Source organism: Perognathus longimembris, chromosome 18 (genome assembly GCF_023159225.1).
Source record: "Perognathus longimembris pacificus isolate PPM17 chromosome 18, ASM2315922v1, whole genome shotgun sequence".
Taxonomy (NCBI): domain Eukaryota; kingdom Metazoa; phylum Chordata; class Mammalia; order Rodentia; family Heteromyidae; genus Perognathus; species Perognathus longimembris.
Genome location: NC_063178.1, coordinates 28209632 through 28236640, shown reverse-complemented (window position 1 = coordinate 28236640; position 27009 = coordinate 28209632). Strand labels below are relative to the sequence as shown.

Genomic DNA, 27009 nt, shown 5'->3' with positions numbered 1-27009 from the left:
TACCTGTGTAAACAACAAAATCCTACAAGTTAGTGAAGCATAGACAAATAAGCAAAGGACACAGCTATTATATTTTCAGAAAAACACAAATTCCCACTAAACATATGAAAAAATGTTCTACCTCTGTGGTGTTTAGAATGATATAAATCATGACTACAATGAGAAGATGATTTATGTACTTGTGTTGAACAGAAGTTAAAACCATTACCAAGGACCACCATGGAAGAAACAGTGAAGGATTTTTGTGGATTTTAGGTGGGAGAGGGAATTGGCATAAGAATTTTGGGAAGTAATTTGGCAGCAGCAAGTAAAATTGATACCACACCTATCCTCTTTTATTGCTACACTCCTATTTTGTGTATTTTTTTTTTAGAGAAATATCGGTATGTGTATCCATGAGACATAAACAAAAGCCTTGAAAACAGAGAATTTGTAAAGGCCCTAAATTTAGAGCAACCCAAACACCATTTGATGGGTGACAGAATGAATAAATATGGCTGTTCCCATAGTAAAAAGAAGTGTATTGAACTTTCACATGTGGAAATTCTCAGCAAGCACAGCACCCCTCCCATACCCCCATCCAGCTTTGCATCCAGCACTAATTCTTCTTTGACTCTTTGCAAGGAATCATGCATTTTGTCCTCCCAACTCCAATAAGCAGTGTGTGGTGTGTTCTGACAATGAAATTATTTTGAAAGTATTTTCACAATCATAAGACATTAGGAAATCTAAGTAAAATTCACAGTGAAATATCACTGCATTCCTGCAGAATGACTTGATTAATAATAATATTAACAGTAAGTTAGTGATAGGGTACAGAGAAAAATGAGTCATATATGTTTTGCTAGTGAAAATGATTTAAAATTTCTTAGAATAAAACCTCAAACATATGACTTCTATATGGGCTAGAAATTGCATTTTGATTTTATCACAGAAAAATGAAGAAACACATTCACATAAAACTTGGCCATCTATGTGTAAAGCATCATTAGTAATAGTAGACTCAATTTGCAAAGAGCCCACATATACATCCATGAGTGTATGCTTAAAGAAACTGTGGTATGTCTATATTATGAAAAAGTATTCAGCAGTAAAGAAGAATAAATTGTTGACACATGCAACAACTTGAGCGAATCGATAAAGGATTACTTTGTGTCAAATATAATTCCCAAAAGCTGTGCTTGGAAACCACAAAATTATAAGAAGTGGATAGCAAATCAGTGATGACCAATAGTTAAGGTGGGGATGAGGGCAGGAAAAAAGTGGAGGAAAGAGACCTGGGGAATAGGAACAATCTCCTTAGTGTTGTAAATGTTCTGGCACTAATTTTCTTCGTGTGGATATCCTATTTGTGATACCGTACTGGAGTTTTGCTAGATGGTCCATTGAAAGAAATTGGAAAAAGAATATTCAGGAATTTCTCTATAATGTTTTGAAAATAAAGTTGTATGTGACTCTGCATTGCCTATCATGTGGAATCAATTCCCATCACTTTAAGGAAAAGATTTCCAAAATGCATTCTTTTTATATTTTTTTCTTTTCATCTCACATAAGAGCAGGTGGAAGTTGTTTTGTTTATGCTGTAGCCAGTGAGCAAGGTGATAGGAGAACCTACTGTGATAAACTCAGAATTGTAATCAGACAGTATTTGCACTCAGTTATTTTACATTTTTGAGTCCAGCTACGATACAAAGATCACAATCTCAAATAGTTGAATCTGAAAATAAATTACTTAGCTCTCATAAAACAATATTAGTAGCAACAGTTAGCATTTACTAAGAGCCCTCTAATACCAGTATAACCCAAACACTTCCAAACATATTATACATAATGAGTAAACATGAACTTAATGGAATAATGAGTAACAGCTAAATCTTATTCATTAGTCCCCATGAACTAATCACTCTTCTGCCAGTATTAAATGTTTGATTTCATTTAATCTTAAAAGGCATGCTTGTTATATAATCTTACACAGCTGAGATAATTAAGTTATACTACCCAATTTCATTTGTTATTGTTAATATGAATGTGGTTGAGCAAGAGCATACATTCAGATAGTTCCTGTACATGATCCATGCACCTAAACATCATATCAGCTGTCACAGAGAATATAGAACTCAGATGTTCACAATTCTATGCAGACATTTTGCTAAAAACTTTTTTTCTACAATTCTCTAACCATAATGGTGGAGTGGAATTTGGTAGCACTAATTTTACTACTTAATTACATAATATGATAAAGCATTTTAAAGACAATGTAAGACCTTTGTGGAAGAACAACTTGTTCACTTATTTTTCAATATCTTTATTTTACACTGATTAATGTTTACATAAAATACAAAGCATGAAGTATTATTAATTAAAAAGTTTTAAAAAGATTTTTTTATCCTAAAGAGGGGCATCTGGCTTTGGGCTGCCAGAAAGTACTTTACACAATTTGAGTAATCGATCAAATAAAAAGGTTGATGGAAGCACTCCATTTATCAGCAAGGAAAAACAGAAAAGAAATTCATAATCTTATCATTTTTCTTTGGGGGCTAAAACGTTTTATGAAATAATGTGAAAAATCAGAATGGTACAATAAGTACTTGTGAAATTACAATGAATCTTTCTGAAAAGCTGAAACACATTGTGAAACATATTCGTGTTGCAACAAATGTGGGACCTCTTGATCCTTAGGAATGAAACCTGAAGCCATGAGTGGATTATTAGTCATTTAACAAAAAACCTCCTCTACAATGTTGTCGCAACAAGCTCACAACAGACTAAGATAGGAAATGGGCCTCAGGAGGCAGAATCCTTCCTCAAAGGAAAAGATTATCATTTCATTTCTCTTCCAAAATCATTCTTTCTCCAAGAACCCCCTATTCTTTTCTCAAGGGAATTTTATGAATGTATGTATCTGCTCTCTCTCCACATGTGCTAAATGTATTCACTTATGGCACCAGGCAGAATAATATCCATTGCTATGTAAATCCAGCATTACATTTTACAGAGTAATTGAAACAAATCACTATATGATGTACCTCAGAACATAATTTTGTTCTCCAGATCACTCTAATGGTATGGCATGAATGTACCACAGGAAGTGAAGGAGCAGAGTTCATTGAAATGTTATTTATACAACACAAACTTTTCAATGAAGACTTAAGCAGTAGTGAAACTATACGGTCAAATTTGAAAAGGTATTGTTAAATAAAGGTTTTGTGACCTGAAAATGGAAGCCAGAAAAAGAGAATCGTAATTCCAAGTTTTTAATTTGAGTGATTAGATAATACGTTCCAGTTAGGAAGAAGAAAGAATGATAAAATTAGTTTACAGGAGGGAATTTATGGGTTAAATTTAGATTCCCTTATAGTTTTAGTATTTATAAAACTCATTTCAGTTATACATCAGCTTCTAAAACAATATTGCATTTGGAAATGTACATTTGGTGATTATTTTTAGAAAAGTATTAGTCTTTGCAAATGACACAATTTCCATAAGATCATTTGCAATTCAGCTGCATGGAACTTGGAACTCTTACTTTTCTGTAGGAAAAAATATTATAAAACCATAACTTATTTCAGCAACAAAGCCAGAAGTCCCTTCTGAAATCACAGCATAAGTTGGAGTTAAAATAATAAGTTTAAAAACCACTTCCTTTTTTTTTTAATCACCAAAATTTTTAATTAGCCACATAGGACAGACAAAATAAATTTTAGTAAATGTATTAATTTTGAAATGAGTACATTAGAAATAATGACAACTAATGGAAAACATGAGTTAGTTAAGAAATGTAGGGTTTTTTCTTTAGATGTCTTTGGGGATGTCAGTTATTAGAAAAACTTTATTTGAGTAGTAATAAAACCATGAACGGAGAGAATGAGATACTCAATGAGACAAAAACAAAACAAAACAATAAGATTGTAGAACAACTTTCATATAAAATAAGAAAATTATAGGAAGTGTAGGAAATGAGAAACTCTTGACAATATGATATTGCCCATAGGAAAATAGTACACTCATTTTCTCTAAGCAATCCATCTTTAAAAAAAAAGGTCACATTTTTCTGTTCTTTTTTCTTTTATAGATGAATTCGAAACATAAAAAATATTAAGGGCTTGGTACAAGTTGTTTATTAAAGAAAAATAGTCTACGAGCTTTATGAATTGTTTCTGGCTATAAACACAATTGTATATGATTCTGTGAGAAAAATACTAATTAGCTGTCAACTAATTGGACTAATTTCCAAAAGAGACTGGTATTATAATCTGTGAGAGGTTTACTGGATCTTTTCTTTTTCTTTTTATCTTTTGTATTGGGTCAGAGGGACAAGACAATAGTGTGCCAGTTAAACTACATGCTCCTTGCCACAGAGTAATTCGTCTCTCACATTATCTGAGAGTGATCTTTGTTTTAACCACCTTTATCTATTCTCATATTGTCTTTAACAATGACTGTTCTTTTGAATCCTCATGGTTATGGGCATGGTTGTTGTAGAATCATCTCTGAAATAGGAAAGAAAAAGATTTTACTTTTCAAAACCAATTTAATATTACCATTTCTCTAAAATATTGCAGCCTGTAGAAGCCTTTGCAATTTTTTTACTGTAATTATAGTACAATACTGAATTTGATGTCTATCTTTTCCATACATGCTGAGCTCATAAAAGCACTGAACTTTACTTCTTCATAAGCTTAGTCAAAACCACATCTTTCCTGACTTGATCCTTGAGTAAAATGTCTCTGCTATTAGGAATGAAAAAAATAAACAAAATTCAGACATGAACTAAAGTATCACATCATTTATTCTTCCTGAGTACATGGAAAGATAAAAGTTCTGTTCATAAGTAAGAGCAGTCCTATGATTGCTTGCATGGTGTCTGATTTGTGGAATCCACTAGCCTATCCACCCAATGAGAATAACGGATTTAATTTAGTTTTAAACATGTCAATACACTTAACACTCATTTGAGATTCAGGATCTGGTCCCAAACCATTATATCATGGTTTAACCAGATAAAGAACAGATTAGTTTTACTTTCCTTTTGAAAATTAATGCCTATAAATCATGCTAGGTATTGAGTTCCACTGTGACATTTTCTTACATGACTTTAATGCACTTTGACAATTTTTACACTTTCATTACATTTTTTCCCTTCTCACCTTCTTTCTTCCTTTCACATCCCCAATAGTAACTCCTTTCCTTTTATATCCTTTTGCTACTTAATTTTACATATGAGAGTAAACATACTTCTCCTTACTTAACCTTATGAGACTGCCTTAATTCATTCAATATGACAATCTTCCATTCTATTCTCCTATAAACAGCATATGCATATGGATAAAATTTTACTGCACACATATATCATCATCCACTCATTCAAAAATTGGCTGATTCTGGACTTTGTCTATTTGGAATAGTACAATATAAGCATATGTATGCAGGTGTCTCTAAAATAATCTTAGTTTGCTTCATTTAAGAATTTCACCAGAAGTGATAAAATCTGGACTATATAATAAACCCTTTTATTATGGTTTGTAAGAGTCATCTGGGCACATACACTGGGTCAGATTTTTGCCCCCCCCCCCACAGCAGGATAGTAATACTATTATATAAAAACAAATTTTCTTAAAAGAAATTTCAAGAAATAGAGAGTTAAACTGTAGAGTTAAATAGAGAGTTGAATGTAGAGCAGAAGTACAGTGACTCATTGAAGACTCATAACATCATCTCCATGAGTGACTACAATTGAGAAGACTTTAAAAAGTGATGAAATATCATGAATCCTTTTAATTTCCTAAATAGCAAGGTTGCCTTTTCACTTTTGAATTTAAATTTATTTTTGCTTAGTTCACATTTATCTGAGATGCTGTGTGTTAATTGCAGAATGGTTTTATAAACTGGCTTTGAAAAAATAAAATCCAACATGACTGAGGTCATGTGGATGTAGAGGCTGAGCAAATGGGAGAAATCTTGCTCTATCTAGCTGCCATTAGAGTTGGTGCACTCTTTAATTTGGCAAATAGTTCCTCTTATCTTGTCTTGTCACTATGTTTCAGAAGCTCTGCCACTGAGAATCACAATTTGAACCCTGTTTCAGATGTACTCTGATTCTATGCCCTGATCTTATAATCCTGGGTTTACAGATGCATGAAGGAAACAATAAACTCAAATGTTGGAATAACAAGTAATACCCAAATTATCTTTAGAATCATTGTAAGAAAATAATGAGTAACCTTAAAAGAGTGAATTTAAAATTCCTGGTTAAAGGTTTTAATGAAATAAATATGAGACATTACAGATACCAAAGTCCTAAGGTGATATAATATCCCTAGATAATTACCTTAGGTATACAGAATATTTTGAAGATTTAAATGCATATGTGTACAAGAAATATTTTATTATTGCAAGTAATGATTACTAATGATTATTATTACACTAGTTAACGTACTACATACATTTAAGTAATGTTGATGTGAGTAAAACTATCTCCTCCCTGTTCTCTGCTCTCATCTTCAGGGGCAAACTACTTTTGCCATTGATCTTTGTTTGGGACATACAGGGTTAATGTGCTTGATTTGAAAGACATTTTGAAAGCCTGGCTTAGGTACAGAGTTTTCAATGATCACAGCCAAAGTTAGTTTACTCATGCCAAGAAGAAGGATAGAAGGAGCACGTGACAGGGCCCATCTGTATCCAATTGCTTTTGATATACAACAAAAAATAATTATAGCACAACAAAGGATAGTGAATGATCCCAGCCATGAACAGATCCTCTGGAAAACGGAAACACATGCCAGTATAGCAACACAGTGTTTCTTCCAAGAAGGAATTTTAAAAATATAAACTCATTTAACTTTTAGAACAGTCTCACATTTTCTCTGACCCACCTATACAATTTTCCTTCTTATATTCATGTTGGTATTGATAATATTTAGTAAAACAGACTATAAATTCCTGAAATGGTATGTCACTCACTATGCATGAATGACCTTTGCAATTTTATGGTCAATAAAATGCCTTTATGTCTAAAGTAATCAATGTATAAGAAACGAGTTTCAATCAAAATGGTGACCAAGGTATTAACAAGATGAATACCTTTTAAATATTAAAAATGTCACAAACAGAAAATAAGCACAGCAACAACAGACTTAAAACTCAAAGAACAACTGTATTTGGAGAATCATGAAGGCTAAATAGACAAAATCAAGATTTAAGAATAGAGAAGATAATTATTATACCATATTTTTGTGCATGGAACAGTAATTGCTTTCTGGCTCCAGAGCTACAAATTTGGAGTAAAAGTGAATGCATGATAATAGCATTTTTTATACTTAATGATGAGATGTAGAGTTCTTTGGATCTATGGTTTACTGTAAAATAATGAACAGGCATATCTAATTTGCTAAGACAGATTTCACTTTTCTATAATTTTTCCCTGAAGCTTATTTTGAGTTTTTAGTTTTCCTTCCATGTGGGATATATGAAGCCTCACTAATTGGGTGGGAAATATCAGTGAAGTATGCAAAGTTCAGAACAGTGATAACATTTTTATCCTTTGATTTTGTGCTTCAAATGTTTCCCAAGTGATGTTACTGAGCTGTGCTCCTCTTTCTGTCCCATTTTAGAGCAAAGATTTTCCCACTTGCAGTCATCACCATTGCTGTTCCTCTTGTTGCCGTTAATATATTCTAATGATTTTTAAAAATAAATTTGTACAACACAGAGATGGCTCTCTCCTCACAAAAACACTACAGTGAAATACTGTAAGCAAATGATGTTCTCAGGATTTATACAAAATGCCATATATTTTTGAAGTTTATAATCTTTTTTTTTTTTTTTGGTCTTTTCTTTTTGGTACTGGGGCTCGAACCAAGGACATTACACTCACTAGGCAAGTGCTTTGCCACTGAGCTACATCCCAGCCCTAAAATGCCATATACTTTTAAGAGGTATATTATCTGTGATCCTTTCAGTGCTGATGGAAGAATATCAGTCATTGTGTATACAAGAGATAGAAGATAACTTAAACAACAAATATAACAGCATAATATGAGAAGAGTAGAATAAAAAGAAATTGAGTAGAAAGGTAGAATGGAGAAGTGAAGAAAAGAGAAAGAGCAGAATAGAACAATTCAAGGGACAGAGGCCATGGGAGAAAGATTGTGCATTTCTTCTCCATCTCATGCCCAGGGCCTTCCTCTTAACAAAGCTGAGAAAAAAACTTGTAAAATTGCCAGCTGTGTACCACTGGAACCGCCTTCCTCTGATGCTCATGGGTGCAGAGGAGAATCTGGTAGGTAGAGAGAGCTGTCCTTACCATGAACCACAGTAGTCTAGCACAGAAAGAGTCTGAGACAATGATGGTAGGAAGGCGGTGAGGTGAATACGAGAAAAGGATCATTGATGTTGAGCACTAATCTTACAGGATGACAGGTAAAATCCATGAAAGAAATTAGAGGATGATGTAACATGCATTATCTAAAATAAAGCCCCAAATAAAACATTTGTTTAAATATATATTTAATTAAATGAAGTGAACCTCAACATAGGGATCACTAGGATATGTCTGAAATTATGCCAATTGTTCCTTAATGTATTTTTTAGTAACTTCAGTTCTAAAACAATAGTGATAAAATGTAGGCTCTTTCTTAAGCAGAGCATATGTTACCATGAGATCTGCCTTTCTTTGGGAAATTTCAAAGATCAGCCTTGAGCTGGGCTCTGGTAGCTAATGCCCAGAATCCTAGCTAATCAGGAAGGAGTGATCTGAGGATCAAGGTTCAAAGCTAGCCTGAGCAGACAAATCCAAGTGACTCTTAAGTCTAGTTAACCAGTAAAACTGTTAGGAGTGGAGATATAGCTCAAGTTATGGCGCTCTAGCTGCGAGAAAACGCAGAATAGTGTGAAGTCCTGAATTCAAGCTCCACACAATATTTGCTGAAGTGATTTTCAAGGTTACAATGAATAAAGAAAAGAACCAATTACTTTTGTGAGGTAAACAATTCTATATTACCTACTTAGGTATTTGGAAAATTTTCCAATTATGCTAGCTATTAAATTAAAATTTGCTTTTAAAAAATCACATTGGTTTTATTTGTTTGTTTGTTTTACTCTCTGAGACTTCAAATGGCATGAGTCCAAAAAGCATACAATTCTGACCTGAGTTTGCTTGACAGAAAATAATAGCAATGGATTAACATCAGGAACCAGCAAATTGTGGATCTTTACCTCACAGGTTAGCTTTCAAAGAGAGAAATACAAAGAAAAATGATACAAGATGAGGGCAGGGTTGAAAGGGTGAGATTATGTTGCCAAAACAGTATTAATGGTTTAATGCAAATCAGTTTATGAATTGCCTTTTCAACATTATAGTTTTATTTTAATCATATTATTAAAAATATCTTCCTTGTGTCTTTATGTACCAGAATAGATTTCCAAGAGCATGAGAGTCAGGCCTTAATAGCTGTTAAATGAAAATGTAAAACATACACCCATTCCTTTTCATTAACATTTAAAACTCAGTCTTTTTCCATTTTTTCCTAGAAGTTGCTTTTGGCCTGCTTCTTTTGATATTGTAGTTTGGTCCTAATATGTTATACAGTTTCACTTTTTGCTTTCCTTAATCAATAAGTAGTTGCTCAATCAATAAGTAGTTGCTCACGAGTTCCATGATTCTGATATATTTCTAGTTACCTTTTAAAATAACTATTGAATGTATATAAAGAACATCTAACTCCCTTGAAAGTTAAAGTCAACTTTCCACATTTACTCTTAATAAATTTTATCATTTAGTCATTTACATTGTTATATTCTAGAGTCTTCATTGTTTATACTTGAGATAAGAATGCACATAAGTAGCCAAACACAGGTAGATCATGATGATACTCGTGCTCCTCAAGAGGCTGACTTTTGAGGATTGCAGTTCAATCAGATAAATCCTTGAGACTCTTATCCCCAATTAACCAGCAAAGTCTGAAATGGAAGAAGTGGCTCAAGTGGTAGAGTGCAGGCCATGGCCAAAATGCTGGATGAGTGAGACTGAGTTCAGGCCCAGTAACAGCAGAAAAAAAGTGAATAAATATATGCAATAATTATTCTTTCTGTATAGAAAACTTGTTCCTAGAAAACATCTTACCATTTATAAATAATCAATTCAATATTCATGAGCATTTGTGTCTTAGTGTTATTGTCCAAGGCTTTAAAGTACAGAACAGTTCTTTTTTCTATTTATCCTTGAATTTATTGTATTTTTCTTGCTATCATCTGAAAAACAAGTAAATATTCTAGACGAAACTGAAGAAATACAGGCTGAAGACTGAAAAACTACGAAAAACACAGGAAAAAAATCCCTTAGGAATTGTCAAAGTAGTTCTTTTTATCTCCTTTCCACATCCCAGTCCTCTTTGCCTTTTATAACATAGTAGGAGTCACAGGTAGAAGCTATCACAAGTGAATTATTGAGATGGGGTCTTGATAACTCTGTCTAGAATGATGAGCTTCTTACTCTCTCCTCCTAAGTTGGGATTGCTGATGTGAACCTCCAGGCCAGGCTCTGGTCCTGGATTCTTGAATCCACTTCAGAAAAGCTTTAGTGCTTGGCAAATAAGTGGTGGGAATAAATAGAAGTTATTTTTATTGTTTTTCATTAGATCCTAATTTTGGGTATTTTAGAAAAAAAAAGTTTGAAGACTTAAAAGTTGCCTAAAAATTCTTACATCATTGCTGTTTTATAATTAGAAATAGGGAGTACTAGTCTCTGTGTAATCAAAGTATTGTACTGTACATCTATAATGTTTAAGCCATGTATTACCATGTGTTAATGCTCTACTTTTATTCAGCTCGTTAGGACTTTTATACTTGGATCCGCACCAACATGAAAGCTGCATTATGTTACAGCAGTAGATGGCTATGATGTTGCAGTGCCACTAGATGATATCAAAACTGTAGCTCTGTAAAAACTGAGAGTACTGTATGCTCCTTGTCACTGACCAGAACATCCTTATGCTGCAGTGCAGCCTTTGTGGCAGGTAGCTGTATATTATAACTGTGTTGATGGCTACATGTAGATTCAGCTTTTTCCTATTTGAATGACAATGTTCTCTGCTCTTGTGTTGTATTAATTCTTCAATGTCACAGAATCCGTCTTGTACTGGAGCTCACATGAATCTTCTTTTTAAAGACAAGGAAACCAGGAGGAGAGGTTAGTCATTTTATTCAGGTTACACAGGCAGCAGTGGTGTCATTAGGATTCAGTCATGTTTTCTGACCCTAGAAGCTGTGCTCTTAACCACTTAGAACATACAAATGGATTAGCAGCTTGAGGACAAGTTGAATTTGGAGATTCATTTTGGGATTCACTAGCCCACTGATAATATTTAAATTATTAGTTATAAATGTACCTTAAAATTTTAACATTTTATTAGATTCAGCGAACAATATGCCACATTAATCAGTTGATAAATTCATAAGTGCCAGATTGAGATGCTTGATAGTCTATCGATGTTCTATAATTGTGTGTATTATTCTACATTACATTTCTGCACTTGTTGGTGTTTGTTTTTCCAGTATAGGATACCTCCATTTGTTCAACTAATATTATTTCTTTTTTCCAAACTGTCAAGTTTAATAACCTTTTCTTCTTTTTCTGTTTGTAGTTTTTCCATTTCATTGCACTCCCATTGTAACATATTAGAATACAGGTGAGAAAATTCAGTACTGATGGTACAGAGTACCATTTTAAAAATCACAAATGCACCAACTCATTTGAGGAATTAAATTTTTCCCTAAATTTAAATTATGAGAACTACTCTGTATATCAGTATGAAGATATGTCAGAAAATAATGTAATGAGTTTGTTAATGTGGAATTCATTTACAAAATCATACACCTAATACAATATGCTAATAGAAAATTACATCATCACTATCCATCTTCATTTGTAAAAAACTTTTATTCTTTCTCATAACTATAACATGGGCCTCTTCCCTGGTAACCAGTGGACTATTAGATGTACCTAGGAGTTGGGCACCCTCGCAGCAGTCTCTGCCCTGTGAGGGCCAGAGTCAACCCTCCATCCACATTACCCTCTATATATGAAGGCATGAAAAAATGCCATCCAGCTGCCTGCTTCTGTGGGGGAGGGGGGCAACTGCCAAGTGTTTAGATAGTCTTTACTGCAAACTCATCATTTGCATCAGTCTAGAGAAGAAAGAGATGGAGCGCTTGCTGCCCAAGCCTGAAGGTTCTTGGTCCTGTTGGATATCATGACATGCTCTGTGGAGGAGTCTTCTAGGGGACAAGGCCCCCCAGCCTCTACTCGGGCATGTTCCACATTATCCTTAAGTTGCACCTTTTGAAAATCCTTCTGCTCCTCCCTATACTCATACTTCCTGGGGTCTGACAAGTAGGCAGTGGCAGCAGCAGCAGGGGTTTCAGTGTCTGTGGGCAACTTGCCCTGCCACTCAGAGCCTTCACCTGCCAGGAGCAACAGCAGCTCCTGCAGCTCCTCCTTCTTCTCCCTCTTCTCCTGACACAGCCGATGGGTGCACTCATCTTTCTCCTGATACAGCTCACTCAGGACTTCCATCGCTTCTTTACAGGAAACAATGGCCTCTTCCATGGCACCAATCTCTTCTGACAGCTGGCAGCAGCAATGTTGCAGGCCATCCATTTGGTTCTGGGAGACCACCTTGTCAGGCAGATTGGGGATGAAGCTGAGCTTCAGCTGCTTCTTGGGCCCCTGCATGTCATGCTTCCTGTCCCCACACCTGCCCTGGTTCCACCTCGTGGGGAAAAGCACCTGCTGCTCCAGCTTGGTCTGGCATTGGGCTGCCAGGTTAACCAGGCACCTGCAGCGGGCCTGCTGATCCTGCAGCTGCTGGCTCAGGTTTACCTTTTTAGACTCAGCAGCTGAGACTGCTTTGAGGTAAAAATCCCTCATGGTGTGTGGGTTCTCCACATCCTCTGGGACAGTCATGGCAGGGGGAGTCGCCTCCTCACCCTTTTCCTCTTGGTTACTCACTCCTTCACCCTGCTTAGTGAAAGCCAGTAAGCTGAGCTGGGCCTGCAGTTGTTCCTTCTGTTGTGTGGTTGCTTCCAGGCATTTCAAATGTTCAGGCACCTTCTGGTCCTTCAACGTGATCTGGACCTGCTCCTGCTTCAGCTGCTCCAGCAGCTGGGTCTGCCTCCGCAGGTGCTGCTGCAGGGCCTCCTTCTCTGAGGTCAGCTGCTGATTGGCAGCCCAGTGCTGATCACAAGTGGCCCTGAGCTCCTGCAGCTGGGCCAGGTACTGGTCCCGAAGCTGCTGCAGATTCTCAGCAATTTGGCTGTTTCTCTCAGCCACCTCTTGCCATTCTTGTAATTTCTCCTCTTGCTGCTCCAGCTTCTCCTGCAGATGATTCTTCATCTGCTGTTCTGAGCTCAGGACACTGGCGAGCTCCTCCTCACCACTCAGTCTGTGCAAAGTGTCCTGCAGCTGAGCCAGCTGTTCTCTCAGCTCTTGGTTTTGCACACGTGTGCATCTCATCATCTCGAGGATCTTGTGCAGATCCTCGGCATGCTGATCCCACTCTTCCGCCAGCTTCTTCTGCATCCGCGGCTGCTCCTGCAGCTCCAGGTTCTGCAGGTGAAGCTGGTGGTTTTCCTGTGCCTGGATGTGAAGTTGTTCCTCCAGGTTCTTCAACTCCTTCTGCATCTGGTCAGCCCGGGCCTGCAGCTGCTGCTCAGCCTGCGATGGTCCTGCAGGGAGCCGCCGCTCTGCCAGCTTCTTTCTCAAGTCTGCCAGGGTGCTCACTAGGTCTAGTACTTGCCTCACCCCTTGATCTCTCTCCTCTTTAAGTTCGATCAACTGCTCTGAGAGCTGCTGGACCTTCTCCTCCCACACGGACCTCTCCCTCCTCAGGTCCACCGTGAAGGAGTCTCTCTGCACCTTGAATGTGGACACCAGTCTTCTCAAGTTATCTAGTTGTCGTTTCAGCACTGCCCGCTCCTCTAGTGCTTGTTGCAGCTTGCGGATTCTGTTCTTCATGTTGATCTTCTGCTCCCAAAGCACTTCCAGCTTCTCCTGCAACTCGGTGTTCACCTCCTCCACATCGTCACACCTTCTGGTTTTTTCCTGGAGCAGGAGCTTTACATTGTTCAGGTCTTCCATGAGCTGTTGGTTCTTCTTCTCCGTCTCATTGTGCGAGGTGGTGACTGCAGACAGTGCCATGTCCAGCTCTGCCACGTGCTGCTGGGAGGCCTGCAGGCGGCTGCTGAGAACCTCCTGCTCCAGTTCTCTTTTGCTGGACACGTGCTGCAAGTGGGCCAGGGCTGATAGTAAGTTGCTCTCCTCTGAAACCAACATTTCCATTGACAGCTTGTGGATTTCCAGCTCTGCTTTCAGTGCCTCTTGAACCTGTGATGTCTTCTCATTCTCTTTCTCCTGTTGATGCTGCAGGTCTTTCTTTTCCTGCCTCAATTGTTCGATTTCACTGCAGAGTTGTTCCTTTCTCATTTTGCTGGAGTCCAGGGCAAGCAGCAGATGGTAGCGCCTCTCCAGATCCTCGGTGTTACTGGGACCTGTGCCACTCTCGACCCTGGCAGCTCTGACTGTGCCCAAAGGCAGGGGAGGTTCAGGGTCCACGTGATCTTTGGCTATACCCTCAGTTGAATGATGGTCCCTAGCATTGTTAGTCTTGAGGTTACCTCCCTTTTTAGGTTTCTTTTTTTTTCTTGAATTTCTCAGGTCCATCCGGACCATTCTTCTGTTGGTACTCTTGCAGAAGTTTCTTCCCTGCACTTATGTTTTCTTGTCCTGTTTGTTCAGACATCCCAGCGCTGGGATGGCGAAGGTGAGGGGGCCACATTCTCAGGCCTTCTACAATCAACTCTGTTCTCACAGTCACCAATAACTCAATCTACCGCCAACTATCTGTGCAAAGTCACCTCGATTCTCTCAATTCTCTCTCTCACCACTTAGCCACCTCTCCCTTCCTCAACTGCTGCTATTCGTGTAAACCAACAGAAGGAATACCGGTGCTACTAGGCAGCATGGAATGTGGGAGTGGCCCCAACCCTTGTAGCCTATTGGTCAGAAAGAACCATGAAATCAACAGGGGGTGTGGCCAGAATCTTGGTATCCAGGCCCTGTGAGCTGAGTCATGATTATGACAGCTGCTCCTGCAGCCCCATCCCCATTCAATTCTGGGGAGTATCGTTGGGGTCAGAATGTGACCTGCTTTAGCTGGATGCCTGCACAGTTGTACACGTACCTTTTGTGGCTTCCCTCACACAACTGTGGTCACTCTTTTCCCCAGGCTTTCAGTTGTCCTCCAGAAAGTGGCACAACACAAAGAACCACAGCTATCTTCCCATGTCCAATGTCTTCCTATTGTCACTCCAGGCAGAAGTAGCTCTACAGTGCTAACCATATTTGATGACTCTTGTAGTCTGACCAGGGAGCCACTGAAGTTCATAATATTGTTACTATAACCTGCTCTTCCAGTCCTAGAGGAATTGCAGGGTTATGGATATCTCAGGTCCATGGCTCCTCCCCATGAGGAATGGCCGTGCTTCTCACCTAGGCCATTCCTAGCCCTAATATATAACATATAACTGTCGCTATTATTATGGTAATGTAATTTATATCTAGTACACATGCACATCGAAATCTAGAAAGTTTCCATTTTTATAGCATGGAGCACCGGGATGCGATACGTTGTACTATGTACCATGGTAGAGAAAATTGGAGAAGTGAGGTATTGAATTTGTCATGCCAGTAGGATACTGTATTCACTGTATATCTGTACAGGTCTGAGAGTAGCCTGCATTCATCCACATACTTTTCCGTGAACTACTGAACTCTTGGCTTCTCTGTCTTCACCTGTCAAGGACCTCTGTCCAGCTGTTCTAGGTCAACTGTTCCCCCTTGTGGACAGACTAAGTACAGTTAGACCCAAGTATACTTTCCCCCTGGGTTAAAACCCCGATGGGGAGGAAGCTTTGGGAGAGGAAAGCCACAGAAGGAGGTGACAACCTCTAGCAGCCGTTCCTAGCATTTTTAAATGGAGTCTGAAGGGTGGCTTTCATCAAGGGTGTTACGAAGCATGTGTATGTTTTCTTGACTTTCTCTTTGATTTTCCTCAATCTCAGAATCGACCCAACTGTCTGCGAATACATTTCTTCACCTGAAATCACTCTGATTCTGAAATTTCACTTTGACTCTGAAAGTCTAGGGCCTTTTGTCATCTTATCTCGAATTCCTAATGCTACTTTCTCAGTTCTGGTAGACGTCCTCCTTATTTTCCTCCTCTCAGCTCCTCCTTCATCATGATTGCCATCATCAGCACCATCTCAAGGAGGCTGCAGGGTTTCCCAAGTCCACTGTGGTGTCTCAACCCACTCTCATGTATTACTACTTTAAATTATGATATTTAATCATGGGGCATGGAGGGGGTACCGTCTACACATTCCCTTATGCAATATCCACATACCGTCCACACATGCCCATATGCAAAATCACATACCATCCACAAAGTTCTCCTACCATCCACACATTCTCATATGGAAAAATCCATATCCCATACACACATTCTTATATGCAAAAATTCCAACTTCTGTAATTTTTTAAAACTTACAACTCACTAAATATCAAATATAACAAAATTAGCCATGACTATTTGTGGTTTCTTTTTTTTTTCTTTTTTTTTTGCCATTGTGGGATTTGGGACTCAGGGCCTGAGCACTGTCCCTGGCTACCTCTTGAACCTCAGCACCACTTCCAGTCTTTTCTGTTTATGTCGTGCTGAGGAATTGAATGCAGGGCTTCATGCATGCTAGGCAAGCACTCTACCACTAAGCCACATTCCTAGTCCTGCAGTCTCTTTTTTGAATCACACAAGTAGCCAAGTGTGTTGTTCATTATCATTAATTCATATATTTTATTATAAATCACTACTAGAAGCAGGCTTGGTATTTATTGTTCATAATATGTGTGTACACTGTTATATCATTTGGCCAAATCTGAATTTGAAAATACATTTGACCATGAAGATTTGAAATAAGGGACTATGAATTAATATTGCGACTGCAGTATGTTCTTTTACAGCTTGGAAACATAAAGCTGCATTGAGTGGGTTGCAGTGTTGAAGGTCACACAGTTAGCAGATAAAGTACTAGGATTCAGTCTTCATTTGCTGGTACTTCAGAGCCTGTATTCCCAACTCAGAACATGGAGCCAAAACTTTCTAAAATCTGCCCTAAACATTATCCTGTTATGTGAAAACATAGTTTTCCTATTATGTTCAATAATCATCTGATCACTAGGTCTTGTTTTTAATTTTAGGAACCCCACATACTTGCACTTTGAATGAGTGCCTAGATTTATCGATTTTGTGATTGATCGAATTACCCTATTATCATATCTTTAAAACATTATGCTTAATCTATGTTTTTATGCCTTATTTCAATCTATCTTTATATTTCATTAGGTCAAGCATATGTGGAAAGAATTTTTTGCTTGTCTCTTATTAGGAAATATAAATCACAAGTTCTATTTTGGTCATCAATTGACTTGTTCAAGCAAGAAAATTCTCCTAAATATATGCCATTTTACTTTTCAAGGTAGTGACATGTTTAAACAATTTATTCTGTGTCTACTGTGAGATAGCATGGATTTTCAGGTTTCAAATACAGAATTTTCTTTTCAATTCTTTCTCAAGATTTTTTTTTTTTTTTGGCCAGTCCTGGGCCTTGGACTCAGGGCCTGAGCACTGTCCCTGGCTTCTTCCCACTCAAGGCTAGCACTCTGCCACTTGAGCCACAGCGCCGCTTCTGGCCGTTTTCTGTATATGTGGTGCTGGGGAATCGAACCTAGGGCCTCGTGTATCCGAGGCAGGCACTCTTGCCACTAGGCTATATCCCCAGCCCTCAAGATTTTTTTGAATAATAACTTATTTCTTTTCAAAGTGATGTACAGAAGGGTTACAGTTTCATATGTAAGGCAGTGGGTAGATTTCTTGTACAATTTGCTATCTCCTCTCTCATTTCCCCCCTATACCCTCAACTGTCCCCTCTCCCCCAATGAGTTGTTCAGTTGGTTTACACCAAATGGTTTTGTAGTATTGTTTTTGGAGTCATTTGTCTTTTTATCCTTTGTCTCTCAATTTTGATATTCCCTTTCCCTTCCCTAGTTCTAATACCAGTATATACAATATCCAGAGTACTCAGATGAGATACAATGATAGCACGCGGGCAACCACAGGGAGGGGATACAAGAGAATAATCAACAAAAAGTTTCACATGGCATGTTGAAAATAATTACAACAGTGATATAACACTCGTTTCCATAACATGGAGTTCATTTCACTAAACATCGTCTTATGTGTTCATAAGGGCACAGCTATTGGGCTCTTGTAAGCCTCTGCTGTGACTAGCCTAAACCTAATTATTCCTTATGAGGGAGACCATAGAGTCCATGTTTCTTTGGATCTGGCTCACTTCACTTAGTATAATTTTTTCCAAGTCCTTCCATTTCCTTACGAATAGGGCAATGTCATTCTTTCTGATAGAGGCATAAAATTCCACTATGTATATGTATCATATTTTCCTGATCCATTCATCTACTGAATGACAAATTGTGCAGCGATGAACATTGTTGTGCTGGTGGCTTTAGTGTGGTCTTGCTTGTAATCTTTTGGGTTGATGCCCAAAAGTGCGGCTGGGTCATAGGGAAGCTCTATGTTTAGCTTTCTGAGGAATCTCCATACCACTTTCCAGAGTGGCTGAACAAGTTTACACTCCCACCAACAATTTCTAGGGTTCCCTTTTGGCCACATCCCCTCCAACATTTGTTATTGTTAGTTTTCCTGATAATGGACATTCCTACTGGGGTGAGGTGATTTTTATATATTCTTTGTAAGCAATGCATCCAGTCTTTCTTTGGGGAAGAGACATACTCTTTGAAAGAATCTTAGCTTTAAGTTTGTTGATGTTAATTTATACACTAGTTGTTTCATATACATGCATCAATCTTACTTTATTTTTCATAATTCTTCACTTCTCAAGGAAGACAAATGAACTGAGTTATGTCTAATAGTTTTGTCACAGATGCTGTACTTTTGTTTGCATTGATAGCTATCAACCTTCATAAATGATGGTGTGCCAAGGGCCAGATGAAATCATTCGTAACTGACATCTTGCTTTTGACCTTCCTGTCTTTCTTATTATTCTTCCTGTCAGGTGCTTCTTAAGGGCTTTGCATTTTAATTTTTCCCATTGTTTTGTGTTCATCCATATAACTTTTTTTTCTCCTTCAGAAAGCAAATGTAGGATAAAGTCAGTAGAAATCAGAGCGGAACCACAACACAAGTAATCAGCTAAACTATTTCAGGTTAAGATTTTTATTGGCTTAGCAAGCTTTTCTAGACAGAGAGTACGATAAAGACATTCAAGAATCATTCTGACTATAATTTTGTCAGAACAGCAGCTCCAAGGCCTCATCTGCATTATATGAGAGATTCAAGGGAGAACTCAAATAGTGTAATTCCTTACAAAGCAAAAGTCCAATGAAGTAAACACCAGGAAAGTGGTAATTGAAAGGAATGGGGCAGTGTTGAGGGGAGGAGGTAGACAAATGAAGTTAAGAAGTGGGAGAGAATCCAGTCAAGAATTCAATATATCCTACAAAATGAAGAAAGGTGAGTGAAATGTGAGGCTGTTGAAAGGGGTGACATTGGTCAAGATACATTCCATTCAAAAACTTTTATTGAATGGCAACTTCTTTTTACAGCTATTTTAAAATAATTTAAAAATATAAAAAGGAGGGGCTGGGGATATGGCCTAGTGGCAAGAGTGCCTGCTTCATATACATGAGGCCCTGGGTTTGATTCCCCAGCACCACATATACAGAAAATGGCCAGAAGTGGCGCTGTGACTCAAGTGGCAGAGTGCTAGCCTTGAGCAAAAAGAAGCCAGGGACAGTGCTCAGGCCTTGAGTCCAAGCCCCAGGACTGGCAAAAAAAAATAAAAAAAATTAAAATATATATATATATATATATAAAGGAAAGAAGTGTTATAGGAACTGGAAATACAGCTCAATGCTTAGCTTGTGCATGATGTTGGGTTTGAACCACAGAAACATGCTATAAAAATTAGCAAAGAGAGCATTATTTACTGTAGAGAGATTTCCATTCCAGAAAGGAATTACAAGCACTTCAAAACGATAAGACCCTCATGTAATGACATACTATCCCAGAGTGCCTTCATTAAGAAAGTCTTGAGGCCCTTGTTAAAAGTTCATGTCATGCATTTTTTTCAGTGGTGCATGGCTGTAGTTAGTGTTCAAGTCCCTCTTTCTTGCTAAACTTGTCCTATGTGAATTTGTTGGGTGGAAAAAGAAATCTGGGCTTGTTAGAATTTCCAGGTAGCTAGTTTTCATATCCAGTTTCAAACATAAGTTGAAAAAAGAGCTTAGCAACTTGCTGTCTGATGGTTCCTTAAGACCAGAAGTACCCAGAGAGTTCACATTCTTACTCTACTTTCCAGATGCTTCATCCATTGTTATGCAATTTTATTTGTTGTTCAGGAGTTCAGTAATGATTTCCAGTAAGAATATAAAATAGGAGACTACTCAAGTCTTCTGGAAACAATACAGTGATTTAACAGGTATGATATTGATGGATGAATAAATCAGAGACTGGTTTAGAAAAAATAGGACTGGGTTCAAAATATGCAAATAACTTCTCAGTGGAGAAGAACAAGTATTACCAAATAGTTTGCAGAAATTGACTAGTAGGGGGAAATTTTATGTAATATCTTAAATGTGAAACTGGAGTTATAAATGAAGATGTTTATATTTTCTATAATTTAAAATGGCTTTATCTTCATAGTAATTTTCACTTGTTTTCTTTATATGAACCAAAAGGACTTATATAAAGTATGAAGACAGATGCACTTAAAAAGCAAGGAATACAATACAGAAATCAAAGGGGCAATATCTATAATATCCAGAATATCAAAGTTGATTAAAAGGCTTAATTATAAGAAGAAAATGCTTCTTCAGTTTCTGTAATTCAACCTTTTTTGTATTAATGTCTTTTTGAACTCAGAATGTGCTTAATCACATTTTCACAAGTTCATTCCCTTGAGGCTTTGAGCTTAAAATTTGCATTAACAAGGGCTGGGAATATGGCTTAGTGATACAGTGTTTGCTAGCATGCATAAAGCCTTGGCTTCGATTCCTTAGTACTACATAAACAGGAAAAAGCCAGAAATGGTATTGTGGCTCAAGTGGTAGCCTTGGGCAACAGAAACTCAAGAACAGTGCCCAGGCCCTCAGTTCAAGCCCCAGGACCAGCAACAACAACAATAAAAATTCACATTAACATAGAGATACATCTGTGTTTAGTGATGACTTCATGGATTGTTTCACAATTTAGAAAAATTTGAAATCAGGATATACATAAATAAGTAAAGCAATGGTATATTGGTCCAAAAATTTGAGATTGGGTTATGTAACTACTTTTAAAAGATGTTTTTTAAAAAAATGTCTGTGTGTCAGAGGGACAGAGACAGAGGGACAAAGACTGAGACAGATAGAGAAATGAGAAAACTTATAGTAAAATATCTCAAGGAATTCTGTATTAGATTACTACTTCCACATGGTTGATTGCATGCTTTTTAATATTTTTATCTCTAGTATATAATATTGTAATTGGCAATATGTGGGCAATGAATTTTGTAAATAAATGAATGTGAGGATGGATAAGTACATAAGTCATCCTCAAACACATTTAAACAAAAATTTTGGGAAATACAAAGATAAGAAGTCATGTTATATTCAAAGTAGAGCCCCAACAAATAAAATATCATATTCTGGATGACTTTAATTTTCTTCTTATGCCACATAAATTCACAGTGAAGAATCAAGTCTCTCAATTTTATTATAAATCTTCTTATAAGATTTAAGAAATGTTTGTATTTCAGTGACTAAAGGTGGGCTAGGAATATGGCTTTCTGGTGAAGTGCTCACCTTGTATACATGAAGCCCTGGGTTTGCTTCCTAAGCACCACAGATATGGAAAAAGCTCGAAGTGGTGTTGAGGCTCAAGTGGTAGAGCAAAAAGAAGCCAGGGACAGTGCTCAGAACCTGAGTTCAAGCCCCAGGACTGGAAAAAACAACAACAAAAAAAACCCCAAAACAATGACTAAAGGATCACATAGCCTTCTTTGACGCTATTGTGAATTCTTTGAGGGTCTCACCTAAATAATGGGTGGTTCTATAAACTATAGATTTATTAAAAATTAATAAAGATTATAAATGTAGACAGACTTCTATCACTATCTCTACCTGTAATATTGCTATGTGTCAGACAAAACCCCTCTACTTTAATCTTTAACTAATTTTCCCTTTGATTCTAAATCTGAAAATCAACTGTTAGCCTTGGAAAAGGGCATGTCTTTAGTTGTAAGAAAGATACAAAATGCATTAATTAGGTGTGAAAATTTACATGCAGAGTCTTTGAGTATAAAGTTTTGTTATTTTTGAAAGGATATTGAAAGATCTATCTATAAAATGCTACCTGCTGTTGATCAAAATGAACTCCAAAAAATGGATACAATTGGGCTGGGGATATAGCCTAGTGGCAAGAGTGCCTGCCTCGGATACACGAGGCCCTAGGTTCGATTCCCCAGCACCACATATACAGAAAACGGCCAGAAGCTGCGCTGTGGCTCAAGTGGCAGAGTGCTAGCCTTGAGCGGGAAGAAGCCAGGGACAGTGCTCAGGCCCTGAGTCCAAGGCTCAGGACTGGCCAAAAAAAAAAAAAACAAAAAATGGATACAAGAGGTTTTCTATTTTACTTTTGGTGAGTGTTTTTTGTTGTTGTTTGTAAATTTTCCCCCTTCTGTAGCTGCATTTGTTGGACTCAGGGTCTGAGTTACTGTCCCTGGCTTCTTTTTGCTCAAAGCTAGCACTCTGCCACTTGAGCCACAGCGCCACTTCTGGCCGTTTTCTGTATATGTGGTGGCTGGGGAATCGAACCCAGGGCCTCATGTATACGATGCAAGCACTCTTGCCACTAGGCCACATCTCCAGCCCCTGTGCTTCTTTATTTTATGTAAATTCATCTGTTTTGGGGAAGGCAAGTGGAAAGCACAGAAATGGTGAGACAAAGGCTGAACTAATCCAACTGTGATACTCTTTAGACACTACGTTGCAACTTGCCAAGTAGAGGGGAAGGGAGAAAAAGCAAGGGAAGAGGAGACACTGTTCAAAAAGGAATGTACTCATTACCTGACCTGAAATTGTAACCCCCCTGTCCATCACCTTTACAATTTAAAAAAATGCTAGCTGTTTTACAAAGTTAATTTTAAGTAAACGGATTCAGAATTCTACTTTCTATATGTAGTTGCACAAAGAACTTCTTGATTATGTATCAACTTCTTTCTCAATAGAATAAGAAGTATTTGTTGACATTAATGCCCCAAAGTATGAAATCACGAATCTGTAACTCCTTTAGATTCTCCTCCTCAGCTATTTCCTTTCCCTCTTTATCCTATGTATTCTAAAATATGTATAAATAATACATGTCATGGCTGTTTGTTATATATTTATTGGGTCATCTTGATTGATTTTCTAGGTACTACTCTGTTAAATGTTCTTCTCTTTCAGCTAGCTTAACTACAAGTTTCACAAAGATCTTAATATAAATTTATCTTGGAAGCATAATGATTCAGTATCAAGGAATCCTAATTATTTGAAAGCTACTATTTAACATGCTATAATTTTTCTTCCCTTCATGCAGTATCCATCATAATTTCTAAATTATCTAGTTTTTAGATGATTTAATGACTAATTCATCTAAGAGCTACATTTTATAAATACATAGGATACAGAAACATCTAGGACTACATATATAACTCACTATACACATTTCACACAAACACACAAAAGTAATATGTAATCTGCACCTTATTCCCTACTCACCTGGATTATCTGTTTAGCTTAATATAGCTGTTAAATTTGCATTTGGTCATTAGGGTCATAGCATCTTCATGCATGTCATGTTCTATACTATGGCTGTTTGCATTACTATATTTATGTACCTTAGATATTCAGGAGAGATATTTGCTTAAATATTTTTCCTTTCTATTTGAAGGATTTTATATGGAAGTCATAGCTAGTACTTTAATCACTATAGTAACCATTGTAGATAATCATTATCAGAGGATCTACAGATCATCATTATGATCTGTGAGAGTCAAAATAATGTAATTATGTAATGCAAATTTTTGAACTCTAATGGATTTTAGAAAGTGTCACTTTTCTTTATGCTCACTTCTATTACACCGTATCTTTACCTATTGGATATGTGATTTTTCTTCTTTCCCTATTTTTCTCTTTTCCTATTTCGAGGTTTTGAGATCTTGGTAGGAGGGCCAAACTTCAATAATTGAGGGAGAGAGGGGAGAGTTGAGGGGAGAGTTGTTCAGATCCCAAACCAAATCAAGAATATAATATGATGCCAGCATGGGTGGATTTAACTGAATAGGAAACTATGATAATAATACCTCTGAAAAAAATAAGTTCATTAATAATTTTTCTAGTGTTACATATGAGAAAACAGTTGGTAGCTTCATATGCCTCTATTTTCACAAGATGAATTAGCATGGTTATTATCAGCATTCCAGTATTTCTATCTTTTGCCCTTTTAATGCATTCTCCACTGTCATAACTTCTTTTCCATGTAATTAAGTAAGATGTATTATCATGTGCATTTTCTTAATAATGTAAACTTATTTTTAAATTTCAGACAGAAAAAGGATTGTTAGAAGTATGGCAGGAAAGCCACCCTGGTAATCACTGGCAAAAAGCTTCTATCCTTCTTGGAAAGTTAAGAAATTTTGAAGTCATATTTCAAGGTGTCAGAACAAGGGATCTGGGAGGAGGAGCTGCAATCGATGACATTGAATTTCACAACTGCACAACCAGTAAGTTTCCAGAAGGTATTTCCATTTGCATTTATAATGTGGCCATTTTAGTTTGTTGCACATTTATAAAATGTTCTCTTGTTACATATTTTGTATAGACAGAAATCAATTGAAAACAAGAACTGTATAATTGAGAAGTTACATGTTAGGTCACACCTGTTTAAGTTGATTTGGGCTTCTGTAACCACATATAATAAACAAGTGGCTAAGAGATGATAGAAATGTAGTTCTCAGAGTTAGAGGTGTAGAAATAGAAGATCAATGCACTGGGCAGACTCACTGGGGAGGGTTTGTTTCTTGGTAACACAAAGCACCATGCTATGTATTCTTGCCTCATGGACGGGCAAAAGAGCTCTCTTAGACTGTTTTATAAGGGTATATCAGTCCCTTTATGGGAACCCTGACCAAATGAGACCTAATAACCTGCCCAAGTGTTCCACCTCCCAGTAACATGGCCAGGGATTGAGGATATCCGCATTAAAATTTGAGGAGATATTTATTCAGACCAATGAGATAACTACTCCTTCCTTCAATTGTAAATATAACTCCTTTGTCCTTCTACACCATCTCTCTCTTAACACATGCCATTGCTCTTTAGGTTTATCTTCTAACATCATACAAAATGTAAACCTAACATTTACAAGCCTTTCTTCAAACGAAATTATCAAAAAAAAAAATGAACCAGCAAAACTAAAGTTGAGAAGCCAGGCATTGAGTCATCTATGAGAAATAAATTCAGTCAGGGGTGACTGAAGCAGAATGTGAGCCAAGAACTATCCTTAGCTTTGAAACTGTGACTCCAGCAATAAAGCTTCCTCCCACTAAGTTGGGGGAAAATGCTGTTCTTTATCATGCTTAAGTTTTCTTTATAAAACTACTCAGAAAATGTCAAAAATAATTATAAATATATTTGTGCAATTTCACAGTTTGTAAGTATGTTTCAAAGGAATTATTCCATTTAATTTCCAAAATAGTCCTATGTGACATATACTGCCAATGAAAGATATGCCTTCTGTGGTTTTTCTACAAACATTCACTTGGCAGCAAGCCTCTGAGAGTGAAGAGGGAAACCTGAATGCTATTCAATTTTATTGTTGCTCTCATATTAAAATACCATTTCAGCAAGGCAGTTAAAAAATGTGACTCTGGTTTTAGGAGATTTTTATAGCATCTGTTCTTCATATGAGGCATACTTCTTCAAAGTATTCTGCTTTGTCAGAAATAAATTTGTTAAAGTTTATTTTCTCTAGTTCTAGAAAAGATGAATGCTACCCCATGTTATCTTACACATTGTTACATAAAATCAGTTATCATGCCCTATATACCCCAGAGAGCAGAGCACATAGCTGCAGTACGTATGTCCTACATGAAAGAGGATTTGGGCTTGGAGGTATTTGGTGGCTGATACTTCAACAAAAGAAAATAGGGCTCAACAAAGGCAATCAAGAAAGAGACGGCACTCCAGTGGCGCAATCAGTTAGTGCGTGGTACTTATAAGAAAGAGAATTATCTATCGCTATGACAATTGCTTCCTCAACTGTTTGCTAGTAAACATCCTGACACTACGTTGATTTTTCTATTATAGTTTGCACCCCAACTTAGAAGTGATTTTTGTGATTTGAAGGAAAAATGCATCAAGAGTTTTTCTTAGATTTTAGAAAAAAGTTTTTATCATTATTATTTTATTTAATTAAGTATAACATTTCTTCCTCTCAGGAGAAGGATAATTCCTAGATGAACTGATCTAGAATAGAAAAGAAATGAGATTTATTAGTTCCAATCTTGCTGGGTTTCATGTTGAAATTTTCTTTTTCTTTCTTCCTTGTCTGAAAGGCCTTTGAGAATTAATATGATAATAATAATTTCACTGAACTCAATCCAATACTCAGCTTACTGGGTGGTACTACAATATCTAATATTTAAGTATAAACTACATAGAACTCTGTAGTTATCTCTACATAATCAAATAAGGAGTGTTTTGTTGTTAATTGTAGCTGAATTTGATTAATTGCCTACTCAATATGTTGTAGAAAAAGGTAATCATTTGCTTTT

At 37.0% G+C, this 27009-nt stretch overlaps 1 protein-coding gene across 1 annotated transcript in view; it reads left to right on the top strand.

The window, feature by feature from the left end:
* Malrd1 (MAM and LDL receptor class A domain containing 1) overlaps window positions 1-27009 on the top strand; it is a 475502-nt gene that overhangs the window by 282943 nt on the left and 165550 nt on the right. Inside the window, exon 29 of the mRNA XM_048367779.1 lies at window positions 24780-24957. Within this exon, the coding sequence (XP_048223736.1) occupies window positions 24780-24957 (178 nt within the window). The remainder of the gene's footprint in view (window positions 1-24779; window positions 24958-27009) is intronic.